This window comes from Passer domesticus, chromosome 7 (genome assembly GCF_036417665.1).
Source record: "Passer domesticus isolate bPasDom1 chromosome 7, bPasDom1.hap1, whole genome shotgun sequence".
In the NCBI taxonomy this organism is placed as follows: domain Eukaryota; kingdom Metazoa; phylum Chordata; class Aves; order Passeriformes; family Passeridae; genus Passer; species Passer domesticus.
In genome coordinates, this window is record NC_087480.1 from 36,271,040 (window position 1) to 36,298,304 (window position 27,265).

A 27,265-nucleotide genomic window follows, 5' to 3' on the forward strand; every position below is an offset into this window, starting at 1 on the left:
TGTGCCCCACAGAGATGCTCATATCATCCCCAGGGCAGTCCAGGTGATCCCCTATGCCAGTGATGAGGCACGGATGGACTCCATCCCCCCATATTCAGATGATAAACCCCAAGCCAACCCCATCTTGTCCATGTTTTTCTGCAGCATCACGGCTGAAGTTGCCTGGGACACACATCCCCACCAGCTCCAGTGCCTATTCAGACCCACAGCTTAGAACTCTAGAACTCAGCAGTTTACGTCCTTAAGAGCACCCATAGCTCAATGCACAATTCTCAAAAGCACCAAAATGTTCAGCCCAGGTCTGAGTTCAAGGGGACATTCGCTCCCGCTCAGCATCATAAGCCAAGGCAGGTGCCTTGACCAAGGAAGCAGCAGTCAAGCAGCTGAAACCAGCACATCCAGAAACACGGTTATTCTATGTCTTCTCTGAACACCCTAACTGGTCAGTAAAACTTTAATTAATGTTAAGCCTGCAGATAGCTAAGGGATTTAATTTACCATGCCATAAAGGAGGAGTCAGAGTGTGTATTTCCGTGCTGGTTTACGGTATATAAATTGTCATGTACATTACTGCTGGATACGAGGCTCCTACTGTAATAACTGTGGTACGTGAATTGTGTGTGTACATATCTCTGTAGATAAATATTTCAGATGAGATGCTTACCCCAGCTGATTTGCTGCATTGGCCTTCCTTGCTTTATTTCTAAAAGCCAACATAAAAACACCCCCCACCAAACTCAGATCCATCACCATTACCCACTGGCACCCAGCCCCAGCTGTTGCTCACTGGAGGAGTTTATTGGGCAAACCAGAGCAGATTCAGTACACAGCCTAAGTAGCACCAATAAACAAACCCTTTGGGCAGTGTCTGAGTGTGAATGAGCCTGTAAAGATGCTCAGGGTTTTCTTCTAAGAGCAGTTCAGGCCAATGCATGGCTGCTACAGAGCCCTTTTTGTCTTATTCACAGTGTCTCAGTTTCTTTTACTCTAATACAAGGGGAGTTTTCTTTCTGAAATAACATGGAACTAGCTGCCAAACTAGCTTACTGAGGATGCTGCGAGTGCCCAGCATCTGCATCACCCTCCTGGGTGGCATCTCACATCCTGTGCTGAGCAGGAGGTGAGAGCAAATGTTCTGGCCCTTCCTGCCAGGACATGCTCTGGGGAGGAGGGGACCTCCTGGATGTCCCACTCAGGTACCCCTCTGTGGTCTTTGTGAGGGTCCCTGGGACAAGGGAAGAGATTAATCTGACTCCATGTTCTCAGAAGGCTGATCATGATATGATAAACTACTAAACTATAGAGAAAGATACATGAGAAGGCTTAACAAGAATGATAATGAAAATTCATGACTGACTCCTCCGACACAGCTGGCTGTGATTGGTCATTAAGTAAAAACAATTCACATGTTGGAAAACCATCTCCAGACCACATTCCAAAGCAGCGAAACAGGGACAAACTGAGGTTTCTCAGCTTCCCAGGAGAAAATCCTGGGATTTTTCCAGAGAATATGACAGTGACACCCCTCGCTGCCGAGGCAAGGCGCTGAGACCGTGCCTCTCTCCCTTGTGTTGCGCAGAGATCGACGCCCCCAAGAACCTGCGGGTGGGCTCGCGGAGCCCCGCCAGCCTCGAGCTCGCCTGGGACAACAGCGAGGCCGAGGCACAGAGCTACAGGGTGGTCTACAGCACCCTGGCCGGGGAGCACTACCACGAGCTCCTGGTGCCGCGCCACGCCGGTCCCACCACCCGCGCCACCCTCGCAGGTATGCGTGCGCCCTTCCTCGCCCTCCTCTCCAGCAGCTAGGGCAAAGGAGATCCCAAATCAGCACCAGGACTCAGTTGCACTCGTGCTGGCACAAGTTTGAGGTTGTTTTGGAGTTTGCTATTTACTGGAGAGAAGGTTTTCCTTGGGATAGAGCTCGTCTTCCCCTGTGGGTCTGGGTGCACCGCCAAGTAATGCACCTGCAGCAAGGATCTGTCCAGGTGGCAAATAGAGCTGGCAAGGAGCAAAGGGAGAAATGGGAAGAAGTCTGTTTAGGCTGATCTAAAACATTATTTCAGGAAAATATTATTTCACCCTTCTCTTTTTTGCTTGTTTGGAAAGAGCCATGGGTGATGATGCCCCATGGGCAGTGATGGGGAGCCAGGCTGCCCGAGTTTTGTGCCTTTTTCCAAACTGGGCTCAAAGCAGACCCAAATCTAGAGATGCTGGTTTTGAGCAAGTCCTTTAAGTGGTACATTATTCAGGCCAGCATAGGGGCTGCAAACACCACCCACCTCCCACTGGCAGGAAAGCCCCAAACACCTTATGCAGCAACACGGCAAAGCACCATGTGAGATGTGATTTCCTTGTTTCTTGACAAGAACTGCTTACCTCATGGATTTGCTGCTCTGCTGGCATATTTTGAGCAAAGAAAAGAATTATGTGCAAAAATGTTCTCTCATTCATCTTGAAGTTCTTCAGTATGGCAGGACACCAGGTTCTTCCATGTTGACTCTGCCTTCCCAGGACCTTCAAGGGCTCAGGAATCTGCCATATGAAGTTATAGGAGAAAGGTCAGTGGGAAAGCCAAAAGTTAAGTTACAGGCACAACAGCAGAGTCACAAGAGAGGCTGGAGGGCAGCAAGGCAATTAGAGCAGTTATCTTGAAAAATGTGGAATGCAGAAAGAAGAAAAACATCGGGGCTGGTTTCTTCTGTGTTCTTGATGAGGATGCGTGGGGAGAAGTAGGATGAGATCAGAGACTCAGTGCTGGACTCCTGCTAGCTTTCCTTTAGGACATTTATTGGCTTTCTAGGTGAGAAGAAGCATTAAAAATGGGCCAAATCCTCCTCCCTGGGCAGAGGCACATCAGTGACACAGACTGAGATGATATCCATGGCTTGACTTGAGCTTGCCTTGGAATATATGGCAGCCTGAAGTCTCTTGTTTTTCCTCAATAAAACTAAAAAAGCTGCCAAGGCTCTTCCAGAATCAGGCAAGGCTGCAAGAAACCCAACCAGAGCAAGCTGCAGATTCTTAAGTCAGTTGTAGAGAGTGATTTTTATATGGTGCCTACATCATCACTCAAGTGCATTGCTTCCAGTCCCCAACGTACTATGCCATAAACAAACAAATTAAAAAAAACCCAAACAATCTAGTCATAGCATAAAATAACAAAAAAAGCCATTCTGCTAGCAAAAAAGAAAAAAAAAAAAGCTATGACAGTCATAGTGTGGATGGCACATGAGCCCCTCCCATAGCTCAGTTATGTACAGAGTAGTCGTGTCCTCCAGTCTTGTGGGACATTGTACAAAACCCATTGGGGTTTTTTTCCAGTCACCCAGGACCTTGTGGGATTCATGATATGAAAGCAACCAGTAATGCTTTCAGCCAGTCTCATCTACCTGCAGGAAAAGCAATGTGGAATGGCACTGAGCAGAATTTATAAAAGATTTACACTTGAAAAAGTGGCAAGCCTGGCCCTGACTCTAATAGTCTCTGTTAGTCTCTATTACAATCAGCATTTGCACAGAAATAACCATAATTTTGCTTATCCCAAAAGAGCTGGGAGAGAAAAGCTGCTCATTTCTTCCTTCTCCTTCCCTTCTGCCAGGCTCTTCTTTCCAGAATACTTCTGACACTTATTGAGCAGGGCCAAGGGGGTCCATCTTCTCCTCATCACCAAAACTGCAAGAGAAGAGCAGGGGAGGAGAGTTTCCCTCTCTCCTGACCTCTTGGGAAAGGTTTTGGTGGCTCCAGGGGATGCTGCCCCGGGGCAAGGCATGGTGAGGCTAAGCTGGAAAGTTTATGGCTTTTTCCAGCTTAGTGGGAAAGATCATGAAGCACAGGGAAGAGGGGAATAAAGCCACCAGCAGCCAAGCAGAAGTGACAGGCAGAGGCAAGAGATATTCCATGGAGATAAAGCAGTGCAAGAGGAAAGGAGCTGGATGAGCTCAATTCCCAAGTTCCTTGAGAGAGGCACCTCAGGATAGGTCCACCCTAAAGAACAGGGCTTGATTCAGCTCCCAGAAGGACTGCACCTTTCTCAATTAATGTGCATTTCATTTACTCTGCATAGTTTATTTCTCTCCAAGACACCAGCTCTGTGACAATATTTGATGTTGCATCACTTTGGAAAAAAATACAGCTACTTTGTCATTCCCATCTCAGCTCACACACACAAGAGCTTCTGTCTCACTGCCAGCAATTGCAGCAGACCTCAGCAACAACTTTTAAAAATTGCTTGTTTCTGAGCTAAAATAGCCCACATTCCCTGTCCAAAGGCATTGACAGGGCTTTTTGAAAAGACTCAGCTCTTCTGCAATGTGCAGAGGAACTGCTGGCCTGTGGGAGAGCTGCTAACCCCAGGGATGCCCTGGAGGGCCCTCCTGTGCCCCCACCTGTGGGAGGTGGAAGAAGGGGTCACACACAGCCTGAGGTCACCCTGCCAGGTGCTGCTCTCAAACCCTGTCGTGTTCTTTGCACTCCCTGGTAGATCTGGTCCCGGGAACAGAGTATGGCATTGGGATTTCAGCCGTGATGGACAGCCAGCAGAGCGTGCCAGCGACCATGAATGCCAGGACTGGTGAGTTTGGCCCCGCTGCCTGCTCCAAGCACAGCTGGCTGCTATGGCTCAGATGCCCCCATAGGACAGTGTGTGCATGGGGACAAAGCTCTGCACCAACCCTCTTCCACAGAGCTTGACAGCCCCCGGGACCTCCTGGTGACAGCCTCCACTGAGACATCCATCTCACTGGCTTGGACCAAAGCCACAGGTCCCATCGACCACTACCGCATCACCTTCACCCCCGCCTCAGGAATGGCCTCTGAAGTGACAGTGTCCAGGGACGAGTCACAGCTCACCCTCTCGGAGCTGGAGCCCGGGACAGAGTACACCATCTCCATCATCGCGGAGAGGGGCCGGCAGCAGAGCCTGGAGGCCACCGTGGATGCCTTCACAGGTAGAGAAACACAAGCTGGGGTGGGGGCAAGGTACAGACCTTGTTGGCATCTCTGCCAGCCCACGGCGTCCCTGGCAACAAAACCCTTGAGGTGGTGATGGGGAGGAGGGCTGTGGTCAATGTGTCCACAGAGGAGCAGTTGACCTCCAAAGGAGGATGGTCCTACCAATGTGGTGGCACAATCCCTGTGGACAGAAGCACTGAACACACTTGCTCTGCTGGACAACACAGAATTAGGGAAAACAGACAGTTCTCTGCTGTCCTCTCTGGTCAGGGTGGCCTGTGAGCCCATAAGAAGAAGAAATGAAGCCTTGGGGGACCTCACAAGGACCTCTGGCTGAAAAGTCTGCAGTCATGAAGTGCAGACAACATATACCATCTGCAGTGGGACACTTCCATCACCCACTGTGTTGGTCTGGGATGGAGGATGTTTGCAGGTGGAGCTGAGAGAAGCACCATTTTCCCCCCCTGGTTCTGCTGGTTGATCCCAGCAGAGTTTCAGATCAATGGAGAGCCCAGATCTTTTAAGACTTAAGTATTTAAGAAATACTCTTTTAAGTACTTCCCGTTCAAGCACTGGGAAAAATGCAGAGGTAAGGATCTGCAGACGGTTGGGGTTGCATCTCTCCTCTCCATCTTCCAGGTGTTCGGCCCATCTCACAGCTGCACTTCTCCCAGCTGACATCCTCCAGTGTGAATGTCACATGGAGTGACCCATCCCCACCAGCAGACCGCCTCATCCTCACCTACAGCCCCCGGGATGAGGAGGAGGAGGCACAGCAGGTCACACTGGACGGCACCCGCAGGCACACCAGCCTGACGGGCTTGCAGCCCTCCACAGAGTACCTGGTGTCACTGGTGGCCGTGCACGGCACCATCAGCTCTGAGCCCGTCGTGGGCTCCATCACAACAGGTACCACGGGACACCCCCCCCCAGGCACGGGGCAGCACCGGGGAGGGCAGGCGGGGGCATGGGGAGTGGACCTGCCTCCCACAGCTTTTCTTTGTGCTCCGTCTCACCAGGGATCGATGCACCAAAGGACCTCAGGGTGGGTAATGTCACCCAGGAGTCCATGATGGTCTACTGGAGCGCTCCCATCGCTGCCTTTGACCACTACAGGATATCCTACCGTGCTGCTGAAGGTAACGGGCCAGAGCACTCCTGTTCATGCCCTGAGCTCATAGCTGCCAGCCCTCCCTCCACCCGCTGGCCCAAGCAAGCCACTAGGTCATCCTCACCCAGGGAGCATCCCAGTGCTTTGGGCAAAACGGCCAATAACTGGGATTGGCACTGGGGCAGAGGATGGGGTGACTGGGATGAGGATGGGAAGGGACCACTGCAGCCAGCTCAGCACAGAGGGGCACACAGAATGGCCCCCAGCAGCGTGCCCTCCCCAGAGATGGTTAAATTCAGGGCTCAATCCTGAAATCCCAGCTCCCTCATCTGCTTCACCTACCTTGCCTCCCTTGGCCCTAATTTTGTCAGTGATGCTGGAAAGGCCCGGCCAGCAGAGTGATGGGCATACAGGAGTGCACCTGCAGGCACAAAACCCAGTTACCTCCAGTGTCTTGTGGAACTGCCCTCCCCTCCCAAGCCCCTCCTGAGCCCCAGGGATGGGGCCAGCCGTGATGTCAAAGCTCTTGGCCCCATCTCTGCAGGAAGGACAGACAGCATGACCATCCCCAGGGATGCCACCGAGTACACCCTCCAGGACCTGCAGCCTGCCACCAAGTATGAGATCGAGGTGAAGAGCGTGCGGGGCCGGGAGGAGAGTGAGCTGGCCTCCATCACTGCCTACACAGGTGGGAAGGAGCTCTTGGTGGGCAGGGAACAATCAGTGTCAGGTCCAGCCCTGCCCAGGGCTGGCAGTCCCTGCTTGCACTAATACTCAGGTGACTGAGAACAAGCTGGACCTCACACCAGCTGGATGCAAGCTGGAGATGATAAGCAGGGCTCACAAGGGCTCAGTGTGGGCTTTTGAAGTATGTCTCAGCAAACTTTATCCCAAACATGCATGGGCAGTCATGGGTAAAAGTGATAAACCTGTGTACCAGGCACAGCGAAACCAGAAACATGATGCTGGGCTATCATGACAACCTTTTCCAAACAGAGTACAGATTTCCAGAAATAATCCCTAGGGAAGCCCTGTCACAAACAGCATCTGCTGCAAGAATAAAACCTTCTGCTATCCCCAGACTCCTCAAAGCCTAAAGAAAACCCCTAACAAGGCAGACTGGGCATTAGAAAAGAGTGGAAGAGCAGCCAAAAAGCAGAGTAACACAAGCTACAACATCTCTGCATTCTAACTTGGGCAGCACTAACTCCTGTGCAGGCACATATGTCAGGGTAGGACATAGAGCAATATGCCACAAGAAGCCCTTCCAGTTCATAGTCCAGTCTCCTAATGCCTCTGGATCTCTGTCCCACACAGCCATGGATGTCCCCCTGGGGGTCACGGCCACCAACATCACTCCCACCGAGGCGCTGCTGCAGTGGAACCCGCCGCTGGCAGAGGTGGAAAGCTATGTCCTCATCCTTACCCGCCGTGCAGGTACACCAGGGCTCTGACTCAGCTCACCCCCAAAGCCCAGGGCTCACTGGGTGCCCTTCACAGAGGGAGAAGGGGAGGAGCCCTTGCCTTGGGTTTTTATAGGGATTGTGGGAAAAATTAGACCACCCTTCAGACTGAACAGCACCACTACAGCTCAGCTGCTGCACAGGTCATATCCAGAGACACGTTTTGGAGCATCGCCTTGAATATCTACAATAACTCATCCCTTTTTTTTCTTACAGTTGCAGGAGAAACAATTCTCGTGGATGGAGACAACCAGGAGTACCAGCTGACCAACCTGCTGCCCAGTACCACCTACACAGTGTCTATGTATGCCACCAGCGGGCCTCTCACCAGCCAGACCATCAGCACCAACTTCACCACTCGTACGTACAACCACTGCCCTCACTCCTCATCCCCAGCCACACACCCAACCCCTGGAAAAGCAGCCAGCAAGGCTGAGCCAAAGCTCTTGTTACATAACCCTTGGGGTGTGGAGGTAGCCACGTGCCAAAAGGACACAAACAGCAATCCCAAATACCAGTGCAGGGCACAGCACAAGAACACAATTTTAACCAACAAGTATCAACCATTATTTTCACTCTTTCGACATCCATCCATCCATCCCTCCCTCCCTTTTGGTGATTTCCCCTGGCTGTGGCTTCCTGAGCACACCCCTGACCAGGTCTTTTTTTTGCCCACGGCCATAGTCCAGAAGAACATGACAACCCATTTTGCTTGACAGGTCCCATAGCACATGAATTTCACAGCTGTGATCCTTAAGGTGGCACACAGGTAGAAAAGGACTTCTAGAGGGTTTGCAGAACTTTGTTCAAGACTGGGGATGGGTGATGAGGTCTTGAAACTGAGGGTGAAGATGGACTTTGGGCTGTAGCTCAGTGCTGCAAGGTTGAATCCCAGGGTACTGTGTCGGGAAGCAGGGTTGAGGTGGTTGCGTGAGAAACTGCTCTTCCCTGTGTCCCTGTCCACTCTTGCAGTTTTGGATCCTCCAACAAATCTGACAGCCAGCGAGGTCACGCGACGGAGCGCCCTGCTGTCCTGGGTTCCTCCCCTGGGAGAGATCGAGAACTACGTCATGACCTACAGGTCCACCGATGGCAGCCGCAAGGTGAGCGAGCCCTCGCACCAAAGAGCTCCTTCAGTCAGGGAACAATAAGACTGTGTTAAAATAAGCAGGAGAAGCCAAACAGAGCAAAAGAAGGATGCTCAGTGGCTGAGGGAGGCCAGAAGGGCAGACACTAGTTCCTGTTAAGCAGGATGACAGGAAAAAGCAACAAGAGTTTGCCTAAGGGAAAATGTTGATGCACACATACTGGTATGGGCATAGAGGGGTTACCTGGAAAGATTGGAGGAACAGGGGCAATTCTCAGCTTGTGAAACACAAGCAAGCTGAGGCAGGAGAATATTATTCTGCAGAGATGCTAAAAAGGCCAGTAGCCCTTCTTGCAAAAAGGAAGATAGGCACAGACAGCTAATTAGTTCTGCAATACAATACATTTGATTATATAATGAGTGTGTCCACATCTGCCTGTCTGGAGGAGCTGCAACAAACACTATCAGAAATATGTCACAGCAAACAGTCTGATTTCCTTTGCTGGTGTGATTGGCTTGGAGCAGCCAGAGGATAATAGCTTTGCAAAAAGGGTCTGATAATGCTCTGTGGCACTGGCCAACAACCAGAAAAATTAACATGACAGGAATCAAGGGAGTCAAAACTGGCTGATAACCAGGTTTGGCCAGCTCAATTTCTTGCACTGCTTGGGCAATCAGTCATGTCTTGTACTGAAGGCACACAGGTCCCAATAGACCCAGCTGACAGAGGACACAGACTGCAAACATTTAAATCCATCTCCAAACCAGGTTGCTTTCCCCCACCCAAACTATTCTGAAATGTTGTTTATATTGGCTGATCTCGCATTCACTCATTCCAGGGGTCTCAGCAGTCATGCAATGCTCCTCAGCCAGGCTCCAAGGGCTGCAGTAGTTTGTGGCTTCCCTTCCCTCCTCACTTGCTCTTTAGGCTCCCCATCGCTTTTCTCATCTGTTGCTCTTGGTGTCTGCCTCCTTCTGGGACCCATGTACAGGAGCTGATTGTGGATGCTGAGGACACGTGGATCCGTCTGGAGGGGCTTTCTGAGACCACGGAGTACACGGTGCACCTGCAGGCTGCCCAGAACGCCATGCGGAGCGGCCTCATCTCAACCACCTTCACCACAGGTGAGGCTCACACTGCACCCATGACAGCTGGAGCCTGGCCCACATCTCATGCTGGTAGGAATGGACTGCTCTCTGGGACTTGCCCTCCTCAGGCAGCATTCCTTCTTCATCCACAAAGAGGTACTTACAATGCTGTGACCCACGGTGCTGCTTTGCTACAAAAAGTTAATGGCTGAAGGATCTATGTTTCAAACACAAGACCCAGACCAGGGCAAAGGGATTTGAGCTTCAGACCAGGGATCATCTTCCCAGCCCCTTGTTTTGCCCATGTCCATCCTCAAGTGCATAAACAGAGGAAAAAACACCCACTAAAATCAGCAAAACATGTCAAGAGGTATGGCCCTGGGAGAGGACCCAGCCAGTGTCTCCATGCTGTGGACATGATCTGATTGCTCACAAATATCAAAGAATCAGAATACTTTGGGTTGGAAAGAATCTTTAAAGGCCATCTAGTTCAATCCCCCTGCTGTGAGCAAGGTCATTTTCAACTTGATCAGGTTGCTCAGAGCTCTGTTGAATTTGACCTTGAAAGTTTTCAGGGTTGGGGTATCCCTGGAAATATCAAGCAGGTGCATCTCCACCACCACCAGTGGAGTCACAGACAACAGAGCCAGCACTTTGTTTAATTCCATTATTCCTCCCCACTCTCATTCCAGAGGATTCACAATCCACTAAGGCACTAAAGTAATGGGAATGGTTTTGTTTTGAAATGAAAAGGTGGGCATCCACAGTCACCACGACCCTCAGAGACAGAACACTTACGCTTTCAAGAATGAAGCTTGCATGAGAATGTCACCATTGCTCCCATCCTCTGCAACCATTCCTAATAGAAGTTATGCAAAGCAAATTGTCCCTCATCCTCTTTGAAAAGCATAGCTAGGCCAGGGCACTTACAGACTGAATGCATCTTGTTCAGGGCTAGGAATCCAATAATGTTTTTCCTGGACATCAACAGTACTGAGAAGTCTCCAGATGATGTCCACCAAAATTCCTCCCATCTGTGCTGCCAGTTTAATTCTCAAATTAGGAGAGTTTTCTTTGAATCTGCTGTGGATACACTTCCCCATCTCAGTTACATGGAAAGGTACCTTCATCTGCTTTTAAGAGATAACAGAAACTATTTACATCAACAAAAAAAGAAATTACTTCTCTAATACATCTACAAAACATGCTGTCCTGTTGTTTTTGCCTCTTACACATATGCATAAATCCAGTACAATTCAGGCAGGTGGTAGAAAAAGACAGGTAATCTTTGAGGCTGCTTGGGAGTCAAGGATGAAGCTGCATGGGGGTGACTTCTCAGATGGGATAAAGCAGCAGAAACACACTTAGGTCAGGCAAGGAGAGCACCTTTTCCATCAAACAGAAGTGTCAGACCTCAGCAACATGAGTTCCCATTGTCAGCTGATGGAGCAAACACACTTAACTCGCTTTGAAGATGAAGATTGACTTGTTGCTAATGCCTGTTTCTCCCCACCTGCCCCAATATTGATGAGACAGAAGCAACCAGGAGCTATCACCAAGGCAATGCAATCCATGGACAGCATCTCTCATCAGAGCATCCAGATCTGCAATTCAATTTACTCTGGCAATGCATCAAGGCACTTTGCAGAGAACAAGGACTTGTCTTTAAGGAGAAAAAAAAAATAAAAAAGGAAAAAAAAAAGCCACCCAGGCTTAATTTAAACTGTTTTGCTTCCTTCTGCTTAAAGTACACATCCCGGGGTTCTTCTATTCCCCCTAACATATTAATAGCTCAGCCTCTTTTGTTTCATGTTTGCATAAGGTTCTTGGGGAATTGTATACGGATGAGACAAAAGGAAGAAACAGATACAGTATTTATAATTTATAGTGGTTTGAAATGTCTTTCAAGGTCTCCTTGGCTCTTAAAGACATGAATATAAATTAAGAAACAAGCAATCTCCACAGAGCTCAGGGGAGCCCAAAGTGGTTGTTGTTGAAAAAGTTTTCATTGTTGGATACTATAAAATACAAACAATGTCTCACCAGGCTGTGCTACAGACCATGAAGATGGGGAGAAAAAAATAGAGGAACTTCAACATTTGGACACAGCAATGACTTTCAAGTCTTCAGGTCACAAGGTGGGGGGTAATACACCCAAGTGGGAAGCAACAGACAAGGGTTGTGCCTTGGTCCTATGGGGCACTACACAACTGTGATGGATGCACAGCACAGATCTGAAGGCCCCTCACACCTTCTCAGTTTATTACAGAGACATCCTTGAAAATCACATCCACATTGCCAGCTCTGCACTCATTTATTCCATCATCCATACATAGCAACGCCAAAGAAAAAGCTGTATTTTATTTCTCTTTTGTCTTATACAAGAAAAAATTGTTCCCAGAGTTGATATTCCAATACTGCCAGAATAATTGTCATAATTAAGACTCTCCTAAACTCTGACCACAAAATAAGATGTTTCCTCATTAGAGAACATCTGTAGAACAGTCACACAGCCCATGCTAACTACCTCTAGCATCTCACACAGCCTCATTCCTGCTCAGCTTGCAAGTGACAATTAGCTCAGCATAAGTCCACCAACATTTCCAAGGGCATGCAGAATCAGGAGAATCCCCCTGGAATGAGTACTGTTATAAAACTTGATTAGAGCTGGCAGTCCTGAGAGGAGAACAGGTTTTTGGTATTTTCACAGCTGTCTAAATATGCTGGTGACAGCTTAAACCCCAGGGTTTCAGACACAGAGCAGAAAGACGGTCCAAGAAGTGACATCCCTCATCATTCATTGTGACGTTACCATGCACCCTTCCAGTACAAGACATATGGAAGAATAATTAATATATGCACACTTTTTTTTTTCCAGTAAGTCCTCTGAGGTCGACGGCAGATATAAAGTCTCACCACCTCATGGAATTACTTGGAATGCAGAAGCCAAGACAGACTTTTCCTGTATTGTAGCTAGTGCAGCCTGAAGCATGGGGAAAAGAAGCCTCTTTGCTTGAATTTTACCTTTTTTTTTAATTATATTTTTCAGGAGGACGTGTGTTTGCTAACCCTCAGGACTGCGCCCAGCACCTGATGAACGGAGACACGCTGAGCGGGGTTTACACCATCTCCATCAACGGGGACCTCAGCCAGCGGGTGCCTGTGTACTGCGACATGACCACTGATGGGGGTGGCTGGATTGTGAGTATCCGTGGGGCACGTTGTCCCCACCACAAAGTAACTGAGCCCCTACCAGCAAAGCACGGGAATGACAGCAGGCTCAGCACCGCACGCTTCATTTCGCACGCCGCAGGGAATGGCCCACGCTCCGGTAATAATAGTTACACTTGGAGAAATGCCCTTTGATTTATTTGGCATGTTTGCAGTGCTTCTGGAGAGCAAAATCTGTGAGTGAAGCTGATTTATTGTTCTAGAAATGAAATTAATGGCTGGTAGCTTTCACGGGGAGTGATTCACACTGCCTGCAGAAGGAGGGTGTCAGGCCTCACCCCAATTGAGTCTGCACAGGAGAACTTTAGAAACAAATGCGTGTTTGGCTTTTGAGCTGCACAAACACTGCTTGTCTTGACGTAGATGGACTGACAGTGTAAGTAAATAATGCCATGGTGCTTTGATCTTATTCATGTCAAATTCTTATACCCATTACACAAAACCCTGCTAGATGTATAGTCAAAACCAGAAAAAAATGGGCTTCCTCAAATGCTGATTTCTAGCCAGTAAATTTCCCTCTCACTCTGTTTCAGAGCATCTCTTTGGCTATCACAGAAACAGCCAGCTCAAAGCAGAATTACGTGCTAGAAAACCAGAGGAACCATGTACTAGTTAAGGCAGAAACCTCGAAGGCCAAATCCTTCCTATTCTACCATTAATTTGCTTTGGACATTATCTACTATCTCTTTGTTTCTACACCTGCACATGAATTAATTGCATGCCTGCAATTAACACTAACTGGATGGGCATTGCAATTTTCTCCCCTGAAAAAGGCACAACGGAAAGAAAAATTATTAGCTTTACCTTGTGTGTCCAAAGCCTGGCAAAGCTGTTTCTCATTTCCATCACTGTGATTTTCCCCCTGGTCTTCCTCCACATCAGGTCTTCCAGCGGCGGCAGAACGGGCTGACCGATTTCTTCCGGAAATGGGCAGATTACCGGGTTGGCTTTGGAAACCTGGAGGATGAGTTTTGGCTGGGTATGACCTTCCCTGGTTGCCTTTCATTGATGTGTCAAACCTAAGCTCCATAAGCACTGTGTCAGCTGTTGGCTCCTTGCCCTTCACCACATTCCTCTACGTTCTCCCTCAGACAGTTTTCCTTCTGTTCATTCCCTGCCCTTCACTTTAGGAGCTTATGCAGAGGAACAGCACATAAAGGCACACTGTGAAGGTTAGCAGCTCCCTAGTTTGTTCTCTCTAGGAGGGAAGAGGGGTATGTATGCTGTCAGTTTTCATGGACCAAAACCCATCACTGTCCATTGGAATACTACAGGTTGCACTGGTGGCCAGAAAGTCAGCTGTCCAATGAAAGCAGGAAAGGAGTGAGTGGCAGACAGCTCAGCTCTGAAACTGAGTGTGCTCCTCCAAAACCTGAACATAAGCCAAAGGGACCTGCAGCATAAACACACTCTGGCTTGTATGGGAGCTGAACAACAACATAAGTAGCACCAAGGCTCAACAGCTGAATGTTCCAAGCTTCAGCAGGGCCTTGAACCCAGCACTCATAGACACAGGGAAGTGAAGCTCGAGTGGGGACAGAGAGCCCAGACCCCAGCAGTGCCAGGAGATACACAAACTCACCACAAGTGCTGCTGCTCTTTGATTCCTCTCCTTGCTCTCATTTCCCACTACTGTTTTATTTGCCTAGAGCTTTCCTTGTTTGTTCACGGAGCGGATCCAGCCCCAGGCCTCACTGGGTGTTTCACTGTCTCGACAGGCTTGGACAACATCCACAAGATCACATCCCAAGGGCGCTACGAGCTGCGAATAGACATGAGGGATGGTCAGGAGGCAGCATATGCCTACTATGACAAGTTCTCCATTGGTGATTCCCGGAGCCTCTACAAACTGAGGATTGGGGACTACAATGGCACTTCAGGTACAGCCTCAGTGCTAGCAAGGGTCTTGGGAAATCCTGTGACTGCTTGGTCCAAGACACTAAAGGAAATCCCAACATGAAATCTCACTTGTCAGAGCAGTGAGACAAAAACCCAGAGTCCTTTCTGCCTTCCTGCAGTCCATCATTTAAACCAGGCTGATAAATCCCACTAAGGACACAGGATTTTCCATTGGGGATTAGATATTTAATATCAGAGACATTGCTGTTCAAATAACCAGGTCAACCATCAGAGGTGTCATCTCACTTGGCAATAGCCACAGCTGGCTATTTATGTCATGCTGGAGGCTGTATTTATTGCCTTTCCACAGCTATGGAAAAATCTGAAACCCTCTGAGTCATTTCCTCACATAAAGGCCAAACACTGCCCAGTTTTGCAAGGACACTGACACACCTGCTTACCTGGTTGATTCAGAGGAGTTAAAATTGCCCACCAGAAGAGAGTGGGTGCCAGAGGGAGGGCACAGGGGGTCTCTTCCTCAAGAAGGGAGAAGGGGTACAGCTGTAGACCCTTCATCTGGGATAGAAATGCCCAGTGCAAGCCTCCATGGTGAGGTTCCACCATGTACTAGGTGGAACCCCACCCAAGATGCAGGAATTTCCCTATTCAATAGCAGTTAGTTGCCACTGGAAGAGAGGTGACAGGAATCTTGGTGTGCAACAAAGCACTTGCTCTAACCTCAAATCCCAGAGCACAAGGCACCCAGCCTACTGCCAAGGATGGCAGTAATAGTCCCTCCATAGCTGGATTGCACCCAGCCAGCATGGGTCCACTTCATATGTCCTTAGGGATTACCAAGGAGCATATTTATAATGTCTCCTGTAAATACATCACTCAATTCACCATATTTTACTCTGGATTTTCTTTCACAAGAAAACAGCTGTCTAGTTATCCAGTATCAAGTTAGAGGCTTTGGTGGAATAAGACATCACACACCTTCCAAAAAGCTTCTTTTCCTTATCCAAAGAGAGAAAAGGTGGCCAAGCATCTTGGTTCAAGAGATGAATGTCTGGTCTGCTTTGAGAGAAAAAGCTCCCTTTGGCTAACAGGAAAGAAGGAGGCTGAAAGCATCCTGAAGTTATATAGCAGAGCCAAGCCTTGGGAAGTCAGGGATGCCAAAATTTGGGATTGAATTAATTTCTGAAACACTGCAATTCAGATCCAAACACATATCCAAGCACTTTATCTGACAAAGCCAAGAAGCCTCTAAGATTTGCTATGGTCTGCACTGATCCTAAACAGACAGCAGAGGACCTCAGATGAGCCAGCTGTGAACAATTCCAGTTAACGTTATCCCCAGACTGCCAGCTGTCTGAGCCTTTGATTGGAATGGTTACCACAAACCCAGAATATCCCAATTTCCTTGTGAAAAGGCCAGATAACTCAGACTCCATCACCTTTAACAGCACCTCTTTTCACAGGAGACTCCCTCACCTATCACCAGGGGCGCCCCTTCTCCACCAAGGACAGGGACAACGATGTTGCTGTGACCAACTGTGCCATGTCCTACAAAGGGGCCTGGTGGTACAAGAACTGCCACCGCACCAACCTCAACGGCAAGTACGGAGAGTCCCGGCACAGCCAGGTAAGGGCACAGCTGGGCCAAACCTCTGGAATTTCTTCCAGGGGAACATGTCAGCAAGCCTTGGGGCAGTCTGGTTGGTGCACCAGGGTCAGAACTGGTGACATCACCCCACACCAGCTGGAGCAAAGGGAGCCACCTTCAACCCAACTAGGCTTTGTGCCTCACACATGCTGCCATAGTCATTTGCTGTAGTGTTAGATTAAAAAATTACATACATGATATTTGATCAGCCTTTTAGCAGTGGGGAAAAAAACAATCAAGCTATAGAAGCAGGGGAGCTGCTTGCTCCTGCTATAGCAAGTTTTTCCTTCTGGCTCCTCTACACCAATCAGCCTTGACCTTCCTCTCCCATTCTAGTTTCTTGTTAGGGTCTTTCCTTACCCTCTGCCTTTCTCTCCCTCCTGCCAGGGGATTAACTGGTACCATTGGAAAGGCCACGAGTTCTCCATCCCCTTTGTGGAAATGAAGATGCGACCTTACAACCACCGCAACATCTCTGGGAGGAAGAGACGGTCCCTACAGCTCTGAGCCAGCTGAACCCCTCCTGCCTCCCACCACCTGACCTTTTCTGTCATTTGTTTGTATTTTATAATATGAAAAGGGAAAAAAAAAATTACTACTCGTCTGAGATAGCAAGCTGCCCCTCACAAGTGGTGGAGGGAACCATGGCACAAGGAAAGGCCATGGGAAAGGAAAGACCTCATTGCTTTGCATCTGTCCCAGAGAAATACCAAATTTCCAGTCTCCCTATCCCAATACTCTGGCCCTTAACATGAGAAGAAAGAGAAAGAGACAGATTTTTTGATATTTTTTTAAAAGACATAGAAATCCCCAGCAAACCCTGTTAGAGATGTTTGTCACGGGGCCTGTGGCAGAAACTTTCCCCACAGGTACCTTGGTGTGGCCATTTCCAGCCCAGTCATGGCCAGGCACCAGTCCCCTCCCTGTCTCCTCCTGGCAGGGAGGTCCCAAGCTTCATGCCATCCTGTAGACACCAACCCTTCCAGCAGGCAGAGGCCCATCTCTCCCCTGTGTGCAGGCTCTGGACACATGGGGACTAAGTGAGGATGAGCAAAGGCTCATCCCATCCCCAGTTTTCACAGGAGGGCTTGGCAAATATCTGCAGACGTAGGCAAACTCCAGAGAGTCCGCAGCTCCTGTGCTGGTCCCACCACAAAGTCATCCTCGTGTGCATGAGGTGTATGGGAATAAGAACTACTCCACCAGCCCCAGCCTTCATTATCCACTCCTCCAGGCTGAACTCAGCCCACTCCAGGTCCATGACATCTGCTGGGGTTATGCTGATGGAGAAGAAAGGACTTAAATTAGAAGACTTGGGAGAAAAATCCCTACTTGTGGTCCTGAAATCTAGGACCCATTTCCTCTGTTATTTCTACATTCCATCATGCTCTCTCTCTCACTGAGGTCACTGGTCCCAAAAAAAAAAGAGTCTCAGAGGAGGAGCAGCAATAAAAAGATATCACACAACTGCAGCCCAACCTGAAGCCAGCAGCTGCCACAGCTCAGGTGCTCCTGTTCATGGCCCTCCACACACACAGGGAATTGTGGCAATGCAGCTAAGGCAAGAGAAGTGCAAGCTGAGGAACGCCCATGTCCTTCCTTCTCCCACACCATCCCTCTTCAATGCCATCACAAGAGGGACACAAATCTCAGTGCCTTGGAATTGCCAGCTCTCTAAAGGAAATCAAGTTTCCCCTCCTGGAAGGGATTCCATTCAGATTTTGGAGCACTTCAAGGCCGTTGGAAGAATTAATGAGTTCACACTTCCCACCCTTAGCTTCTCCTGTCTCAAGGAAGATGGACCCTTTGGATAGCTCTGTCTGTGCCCTGTTGTCATTGTCCCCACCTCCACCTAGCCCAAATGACCACCATGCTTGTCACTCCTCTCCAAGGACTCCGATCAATGCTGGGCATTGTCACTGGCCTGGTCTCCAAGAAGGGACTCGTCCCTGCATCCAAGGACAATGCAGCTCATCACTGGATTTGCTGCCAAAGGAACATTATGAATGCTAAACACGGCTATCTGGTTTTATCACACTGAAGCTGCTTTGTCTCAAAAACAAATGTTGCGTCTTTCAGATGGCAACATAAAGGCATCTTTGCAGTAGCTTATAATTCAGGCCAGTGTATCTTTTGTGGTCACACTCCTTAATGTTGTGACGTTACTCATGACGGCTGCAGAGCTGAAGAAGAACATTAACTGGGAAACATAACCTCCTTTTCCATGCCACATACTGGCACATGAAATCACAGCCAACACCGAGGTCAAGATTAGATACAGGGCCCAGTCCTTCAGCTTACAAGCTGACCTGGAGAAAGGATGCTCAGCAACATCTCATATGTAACTGAAGTGTCCCTTCTTACTTCCCCTTGGCATCATATCAGCCAACAAGTCAACCAGTTGAGGAGCAGGCGAGTCAGAGGCTGCAGATGATGGGACCTCTTGCAGGACATGGCTCCTGTCACAGATGGTGGCATGTCACACCTCCTGAGCACCCAACCCTGCTTTAAGACCCAAAAGCCAACAAAAAGCAGCAAATTGAACTGATTAAAGCCTAAGAAGGCTTTTAGTAGGCCAGCAGAGTAAATTTTTCTCCAAACCATGAAGAATTTGTAGGAAGAGATATCCCATCAAAAGCTGTAATGGAGCAGTGGTTATAACCAGCAGAGATTGGCAGGGGATGGTGCTGTTTTCTTACCTACCCAGGTGAAAGGAAGAGATGTCACTGGAAACATACTTATCATTCACAGTCAAGTGAAAGGCAAGAAACCTCTCTTTTCAAAAGTAAAACTCAAGCAGAAAGTTTGAAAAAAAAAAGTTTGCCAAGCTTTTCTAGGAGGTTCAAAAGAATATCCTCAAAAAGGCTGATTATTCTCTAAACAGGTTACTGACATATATCTCTCCCTCCCTCCTCATGTCTGTCATTCTGTAACAAGGATGAGTCAGCCCAGTTCATCCAACTACACAGTCAGGTATGAAATTGGACAATATCCAATCTTTCAGTGCTATTATACATCAGTGCTGGCCCCTGACCTTTGATGGGATACCAGGATGTCCTTTCCATGGCATTGGTGAAAGGCAGTTGCTACAATGTTTTAAAGGAAAGATTTCTACACATCACAATTTTCTCCTGGTGATAACCCAACCTAAGCCCAGGCACAGAACCAGCAATGATGACCCAGACATTTGGGCCATTTCCCCTGTTCACACTGACCATAAACAAGATATATTTCCCAGAAAGTTATTTTTCTATATTGCCTTTTTTTTTTTTTTGACAAAGCTCCTGCTATCAGTTTCAAGCAAATTTGTGCTTAATGTTGATGCTACAGAAGGCCCCATGATTAAGTAGTTTCTTCTCACCCTGCATCACTGAGTGGACTAGTTCATTCTCCAGCTAGACCAGGTTTGGCCCTGAAATTCCCAGAAACCAAGCCTGGATCTGGTGCAGTGCTCCTCTTGAGGGACCATGGCCACCAGCCACCACTGGGCTCTGGTGGCTCCATTGCCATGCTGGGTTTGGGTGGCTCAGGCTTGTTCCAGAGCCCGAAAAGGAGCACGAGGCTGTTACCCAAGCCACACTATCCACTGTGAGATGTCATTTTGTGTAACAGGAAGCAGCACATCAAATCCTTCACACAGCAGAACACCGTGTGTTCCCATGACCCTTGCAGCCTTTCAAAGCCATCTCTTATTTCTAACCCAAAATCCTAGAGGGAAACACAAAGGGACTTTCATCTCTCGCCCAATATTCATTTCCCTCTGTTTCCATTCTCCAAGCCCACCTTCCCCTTGCACACTGCACTGAAACATAACCAAAGAGAAAAAGAGTCCTGAAAGGAAAAGCTGCTTTTAGTAAAGGGATAGCATCTATAAATGAATAATTTCTAGAAGGAGAGAGGCCAGGCACTCCCCAAGGGTAGCTGGGTTTTGGTAGGAAGGTATTGGGACAGTATCCACACAAAGGCTGGGGAGAAGTCTGCTTCTACTCCTTATCTTCACATTACTTTACTCTTCCAAATTTGCCCTAAACCAGCCCACATGGGCATTAAAAAGCTTGGTACCAGCCTAAATGCACTCTTGCCCCAACCTCTTGCCTCCTTCCCAGTGGGGTGCTTATCCCAGCTGAAGTGCCCGGGCATGGAAGGCACAGCTCATGCCACCTTCACTCCCAGTGATGCACTGCTGAGGGCCAGCCAGTGGTGTCCCCATGCCCAAACAGGCTCAGAGCAACCTGACAAAACACAGCAGGAGCCAAAGTACCCTCCTGGTGCCTCACCTCCATCCCAGCTCAGAGCTGCCCTCCTGCTGTGTCCCCACCATCACACCTGGGGGTGACCAAGCACCCCCTATCCTGTGCCCCCCAGACATGCCCACAAGTTTTGACTTTACCAAACACTGCCAGCAATGAACTCTCATCCCCAAAAAACCCTTTAATTCATGCTTACACCCACTAACAAAGGGTTCTGTTCTGGGGCCAAATAAGAAGCCCATCCCTGTTTCTGCCAGCCAAACACCCTGGGATGGCCATAAAACCCAAGAGTCCCCTGAGGACCACCAGCACCTGCAGGGTCACCTTCCCCTTTCCTAAAATCCTGATGGTGGTGGCAGCTCCTTGCCCCTTCCAGAGGGGAAATTTGGGGTAAGTGGGAGGGAAAGGCCCTTCCTTTGGGAGATCCTGATGCCTAGACCCACCTCAATACCCAGCCTGCAGTTCTTCAGATGTCAGTGGCTTCTCAGAAGGATGGTGACACAAAGACCTAAACAAACAAACAGCCCCCTGTGTACAGGTGATATCCTGAAAATGTTCTTAATATGTTAAAAAAAGTTTAAAAACATGAACAAGAAGGGAGAGCAGAGGCAATGAAATGCCTCAAATAGATTCTGATGAACTCAAAGACAAACCACTGGAACCAAATGAGGGGGAAAAGAAAAGTAAATAAATGCATAAATAAAATCTATACTATAAATAAATAATATATTAAACAACCTTCCCCACCCTGTAATGAAAATGTAGCTTGGAGAATGGGATCAACGCTTGTTAACCATTGTTAACTAGTATTTTTAGTCCTGACCGCTCTTAGGCTATGTATAGTTCCTTTTTTTAATGCATTTTCTATACATTAATAAAAGATACTGAAGGAGTGAGCTGTGTGCCTGTCTGGGAGTGGGGTGGGACTGGGCTCCTCATGCATCCAAGCCCAGCAACATTCAGCCCCAACTTTATGCCAGGAGGGGACACACATCCCCTATCCCTGATCTTTGGTTAGCCCATGGGAGGAGCATGGGGGCTTAGCAGGGATTCACATTCAAACCTGGAGGAAAAGAGCAGCTGATAGATCCAACACATGCAATGTAATAAAAAAACAGTGGGAGGAAGTTTTGGGGCAGCCGAGCTTTGGCTGGTGATCCCATCTCCATTCTTGTAGGTGTTCAAGACCAGGTTGGAAAAAGCCCTGAGCAAACTCATCCATCCTCATGGCTCCCTTGGGCAGAAGGTGGGACCAGAGACTCCCAAGTCCCTCCCTGCCCAGCTATGCTGTGAAAATAAATAGCAATAACGTGGCCATGAAGTCGGGTCAGCACAGTCGGTCCATTAACCACAGGAAGGCAGGGAGCTGGGATTTGGCCTCAGCCCAGCACGAGGCATTTTGGCAATAAATTTAGCTGCTTGCTCTCATGAGCTACAGAGGCTCTTCAATTTGCAGCCAGAGAAAGCAAAGTTGTGGTATAAATGCTTGGGAGCAAAGAGAAACAACCCCAAAATCTTCAGTGAAAACCATTTGCCTGATTTAAACAGCAATCTGTTCCCAACATGATGGAAACACCACCAAAAACAGATTGGAAGGCTCATTCCAGCAGAATATACTCCCACCCAAACAAAACCCCAGCACTGATTAGCAAAAATCTCTAGAATGAAGACGAACTCCAGAAAATTCTGAAATTCTTCTCTTATTTCACATGAAGACTTTATCCAAACCTCTTTGTTTAAAGTTTTCACATTCGACACGTAGCCAGACAGGATGAGAAAGCTTGAAAGAAGCTCTTCCTCCAGACCACTTCAATATTTTCTAAATTTGACTTCGTAGAGACAAAACAGGGGAGTTTTCTTGGTGGCAACTTCTCTTTCTTGCTCGGATTTGTAAGACAAAAAAGGAAGTTTGTGAGAGAGGGGATGTCCCACCTTGGTCATGACCCTTAGTACACCAAAAGCAAAGCGTGAAGCCCAATGGACTTGACTGTCTGGAAAAAATGAACCTTTTTTTTGTGTGTCTGAAGGTAGTTAGTGTTGCTGTCCTATTACAAAGGTTTCGTACCTTCTTGGTGGTTTCTCAGGGGCAGCTCCTCACAGCACTGACTCCTTCTTCTCAGCACAGCCAACAAACTCCATCTCCCCTCATGACCAGCCGACCTGCTCTTTTATAATACCCCTCTTAATTGGATCCAGCTGTGGCCTATTAAGGGCAGGCTTGTTCTTAATGCTTGATAATTAGCACAGCTGTAACTCCTTAGGGGCCAGATTACCTTCACCACTGTCTCTATTCTCCTACCTTTTATCTAACCACAAGTTAGTGCCATGGAAGACCCTTCATGCAAGGCCTGTGCAGGGAGATGCTGAGGGATGGAGATGTGTTTGGGATGGGGAGGAAGGGTTACCTGTACTGGTACTTGTCATCCCAGTCTCACTGTGCTTGGCCAAGCCGTTGTCTGTCACAGCACATATCGCAGCTGAGATGGCCACAATACACAAAGTATCGCCATAGAATGTTGGAAGGCTGCAAGCATCTGCCCTTCTGGTTCTGTAGCCCAGCTTTTTATCCCACTCATGTTGATGCATTGCACCTGTGTGCCCTCTGCTCCCTTTGGTGGTTGCTCAGTGCCTCTGGGCACTCCAGGGCTCATTGCTGTCAGTGCTGCTCACAGCTGTGCCCACTGGGGATGAAGCTGGGCCAGCCCCACTCACAATGACCACAAGCTGTGTGCCTACAGTTGTCCAGGGTGTTTTCATTATGGTCTCTAAGAGAAGGACAACACCTTCCACTGTGCACCCTCACTCAGCATGTCTGGGGCCAAGGGAGGCCCCCCCAGGGCCTCCATTTCCTGCAGAGAACCTCCCAAAGAGTTCACCTGGAGGAAACACGGTCTTCCTACTGTAAAAACCAATAACAAGAGGCAGGTGTGTATCACTGGAGATAGGAGAAGGCAGGTAGCAGGTACATGGAGAGCTGCAGCATCCCTCTGGATCATAATCCAAAATCACAGTCCTCCCAAAATCCTCCAAAAATCACAGTCAAGGCCCAACTCCATATTTCAGATAGGATGAGAAGGGAGTGAGGGCTGGCAAAAGCCCTTTTCTAAACACTACAAGTTTTGATTTAAGCCAGGGAAGTGTTTTGCCCCATCACACCAAACCCTGGCGAGCTCCTGCCCCATTACATGTGCCCACCCCCTCATCGCTCTGGCCCTTCTGCCCTTGCACAGCTCAGAGCCATCACCATAACCTAGACATGGTCCTACACGTGGTGGGATCTCATATTTCCTGCCACTCCAAGAAGCATGCCTTCCCAGGCACACCACCCTCCTCTTCAGGCACTTCCAGCCACCACAGCCCCCCCATCTGCACTTTACACAGAGATATTTCATCACAGCCCTCTTACCAAAGTCCCCTTTTTGCATGAGTGATGCTCAGGAACTTTGTTCCAACAGCAAACATCAGGAGGGTGTACAAAGGTCCTCAGCAGGGACCTTGGGCACCCATCCCAAACCCAGAGCTCAAGCAACACATTTCCAACAACACATCCTGCAGCCTCAGCCCAAAAAAGCCACGAGGGAAATGCTGGCCCAGGAGCACAGTGTGGCAGGAGGAGCTGCAATACCTCCAGAGCAAGGCTGGAGCAGATTGATGAAGGGGCAGCTTTGTGCCATAGATTCAAAGCTGCTTTATGACTAGGAGATGTGATTTTTATAGCACCATCTTCAACGTTCTCAGATTTTAATTTCCCCTCATAAGATGGCATGTGTTCATCATCCCTTTTAAAACTCTCATTCCCATCTTTATATTTTTAATTCCTGGGGCTACAGGCTCTAATGTTTAGTTATGCAGAGTGTAAAAAAATGATAAATTATCTCTTTTCATCAAATCAAAATGTAAGGATTTTAAATTTTATTATTTAAATTTTATTGATGTGTCCCCTCTCCCTGGGATGAGGAATGCTGTGGATAGCAGGTTTATCCCCTTTCCCTGTGATACAGCCAGCAATTTTTCTGCTTGCAACTTGTTTGAACAAGCACAGAATCAATCCTGGAACGGGTTGGGAAGGACCTTGAAAGATGATCTAGTTCCAACCCCTTTGCCATGGGCAGGAACAGCTTTCACTATCCCAGGTTGCTCCAAGACTCATCCAACCTGGCCTTGGACACTGCCATGGATGCAGGGGCAGGCACAGCTTCTCTGGGCACCCTGTGCCAGGGCCATGCCATGCTCACAGGGAAGAATTTTTTCCAATATCCCTTCTAACCCTGCCCTCTATCCGTGTGAACCCATCCTGCCCTTGTCCTTAGAGCAGCACTTCTCTCCCTTCCCAGTATTTTTTTGGCTGCTTTCTGCTGTCAGTAGGAACATCAAAGAATGCAGCAATCCTGCAGCAGGCTTCTCCCAGCATGGCTGATCCTCTTGCTCCTACCCAGGCTGTGTCCCTGGCATTGCTCCTCCACAGGGAGCAGGGCCTGGCATGGCTGCTGACCAGCAGAGCAGAGCAGAGCACGCCAGGATGTGGTGGGGACACAAACCTCCTCTGTTCACCACAACAGGCCTTTGTCCCCGTGCTGTCCCCTGCACTGGTCCGTGTCACAACAAAAGGGGGGGCTGAAGGAAGTAACTCTGCAAACGGTCGTGAGAAAAATCCTCCTTAAAAGCAAGAGAAGGAGTGGGATGAGGTAGGAAATCCTCCCTCTAAGAATATCAGAAGGTGCTGGAAACGGGCACTTGGGAGAGGAGCAGCAGAGGGGATGGGGCTGGAGGAGCATCAGGGCAGTACTGACAGCTCCTGGGGACAGTGTCTGTCCCTGCTCCTGGTCCAATGTCCCCTGGCTGCACCCGAGTCAGGCCAAAACCAGATGGCATCATCTCCCTGTTCACCCCTTGCATTGGCTCCCCAGTCACAGCTGCCCCCTCTGCTGCCTCTGCCCCTGTCTGAGGGGGAGTTTGCCCCTCAAAACACAGGAACCTGCTCTCCCTCGCAGAGGGGCAGAAAGAGGCAAGGCACCCCCAGGAGAAAGGTCATGGTTGTTTTCTCCCCTCTTTCACCCAGCCCAATTTGCATTTCTCTCTCGGTTCCCTCCCGGCGGGTGGGTGCCCTGCCCCAGCGCTGACACCCAGCTGCATCCTCCCCGCGGAGCCCCTGGTAGCAAACAAGATGAGGAGCAGGAAGACTTTGAAGTGTGAAGAACAAAGGTCAGCTAGTTCCACCCCCAGGCAGGAGCTGAGCCCCGAGGGCAGCACAGAACATTCCAATGGCTCCAATACCACCAGCCAAAATCCTCATGTGATCCTGAGCCAAGGGACATCAGCTCACCACAAATCTCCAGGAACAGCTTCCCCCATGGGAGTGGCTTATGGAGGGGAACAAATAATGAAAATAATCAAAATACTACTACTAATTTGGCATCTGCATATCATTAAAAAGCAGGATTGGCTCTCCCTGCCTGCCTCAGCTAGGCTCTGGGGGAAGCCAGCACTGAAGGATTGCTCCTCATCAGCACGGGACTGAGCCAAAGGAACGACTGTGACAGAGGGGATGGCCGGCACAACCGGTTTTTCACCTAAAAATCCACCTTGGCAGATCAGATCCAACACCCATCCGGTATGGGAATCCCCTGGGGGTGGCTGGAGGAGACACGAGCCACTGCTTCCCACAACAGGGGGCATGTGCTGGTCCTTGGGGGCACCAGACTGTGCCCAAGTATCCCTCACCTCTCTGCCTTTGCTTCACACCTTCCACAAATCCAGCCCTTGGATGCTGCTGCTGACCCCATTTCCATGCTGGGGGAAGGAGCACCCCCCTTCACCAACAGGTTTTCCTTCCCTGGCTTTCCCATAAGTGATCCTTAAGTGCTTCCAAAGGGAAGGCAGCACCGGGACTCGCCCACCTCCCAGTGTGTCTCCTCTCCCCCTTGCCTGCCACCAGTGCTGCCTTGTAGGATTTCCTCAGGAAGGAGTTCCTGAAGGCTCACACACACAAAACAATCAGCTCTAAACAGCTCAAACACTGAGCTGTGCCCTGAGCAGACACACACCACCCTCCTCATCTCCTCACACAGGTCCCTTATACCACAGCTTTCTCAACAAGCATCCAGCAGCATTTGAGGAGGCACCTGAGGACCCCCCTCAATCCCCACCTCAGCATTCTTCTTGTCTAAACACCAGGGAGGGATGATCCTGCAAATCCTGGCTCACCTTGGCCAGCCCAGCTTGCCAAAGTCTCCCAAGTGATGGGTGGACACGAGGCACCCCCAAAAACTCACCAGCTTTGGGGCATTTGCCCCCATCCCTGCCTACTTGGGACTTAGCCCCAACACTTAAGGGCAGCACCACAACAGCCCCAGGTGGGACTGGGACACCTGAGCCCAGCCTTCCCTCAGAGCTCCCCCTTCCTGGAGGGGACAGAGCCCAGCTGGTACAAATGAGGGAGAGGAGGGGATGAAGCAGCTTCTCCTTAAACACCAGCTTTGTGTTTGTCCTCCACTCGTGCGTCAAGAGTCACCATCCCATCCCACCCCTCCTCCTCATTTTCCTCCGAAGCCAGAAAATCCATTGCTGCTGCTAAATACC

The 27,265-nt window shown here is 49.1% G+C and overlaps 1 protein-coding gene and 1 long non-coding RNA gene across 8 annotated transcripts in view; one reads left to right on the top strand and one right to left on the bottom strand.

The window, feature by feature from the left end:
* LOC135304857 (uncharacterized) overlaps positions 1-16,279 on the bottom strand; it is a 32,359-nt gene extending 16,080 nt beyond the window's left edge. The window contains exons 1-5 of one of the 5 annotated variants that reach the window (XR_010366077.1): positions 14,514-16,279; positions 13,736-13,888; positions 6,404-6,482; positions 2,377-2,532; positions 1,768-1,998 (exon numbers count right to left, since the gene is read on the bottom strand). This is a non-coding gene — a long non-coding RNA (uncharacterized LOC135304857). Of the gene's footprint in view, positions 1-1,767; positions 1,999-2,376; positions 2,533-2,565; positions 3,673-6,403; positions 6,483-9,742; positions 10,831-13,735; positions 13,889-14,513 lie in introns of those variants that run through there. The other 4 variants (XR_010366078.1, XR_010366076.1, XR_010366079.1 and 1 more) reach the window with 4 other exon arrangements.
* The window catches only part of TNR (tenascin R), a 32,999-nt gene extending 11,419 nt beyond the window's left edge, over positions 1-21,580 (top strand). For all 3 annotated transcript variants that reach the window (XM_064427728.1, XM_064427729.1, XM_064427730.1), the window contains 15 exons: positions 1,580-1,765; positions 4,481-4,570; positions 4,683-4,946; positions 5,590-5,859; positions 5,970-6,089; positions 6,606-6,749; positions 7,379-7,498; positions 7,741-7,884; positions 8,497-8,627; positions 9,604-9,736; positions 12,750-12,901; positions 13,814-13,910; positions 14,650-14,811; positions 16,252-16,415; positions 16,824-21,580. In XM_064427728.1, the coding sequence (XP_064283798.1) occupies positions 1,580-1,765; positions 4,481-4,570; positions 4,683-4,946; positions 5,590-5,859; positions 5,970-6,089; positions 6,606-6,749; positions 7,379-7,498; positions 7,741-7,884; positions 8,497-8,627; positions 9,604-9,736; positions 12,750-12,901; positions 13,814-13,910; positions 14,650-14,811; positions 16,252-16,415; positions 16,824-16,943 (2,297 nt within the window). In that variant the 3' untranslated portion in view covers positions 16,944-21,580. The remainder of the gene's footprint in view (positions 1-1,579; positions 1,766-4,480; positions 4,571-4,682; positions 4,947-5,589; positions 5,860-5,969; positions 6,090-6,605; positions 6,750-7,378; positions 7,499-7,740; positions 7,885-8,496; positions 8,628-9,603; positions 9,737-12,749; positions 12,902-13,813; positions 13,911-14,649; positions 14,812-16,251; positions 16,416-16,823) is intronic.
* Positions 21,581-27,265: the final 5,685 nt, after the last annotated feature.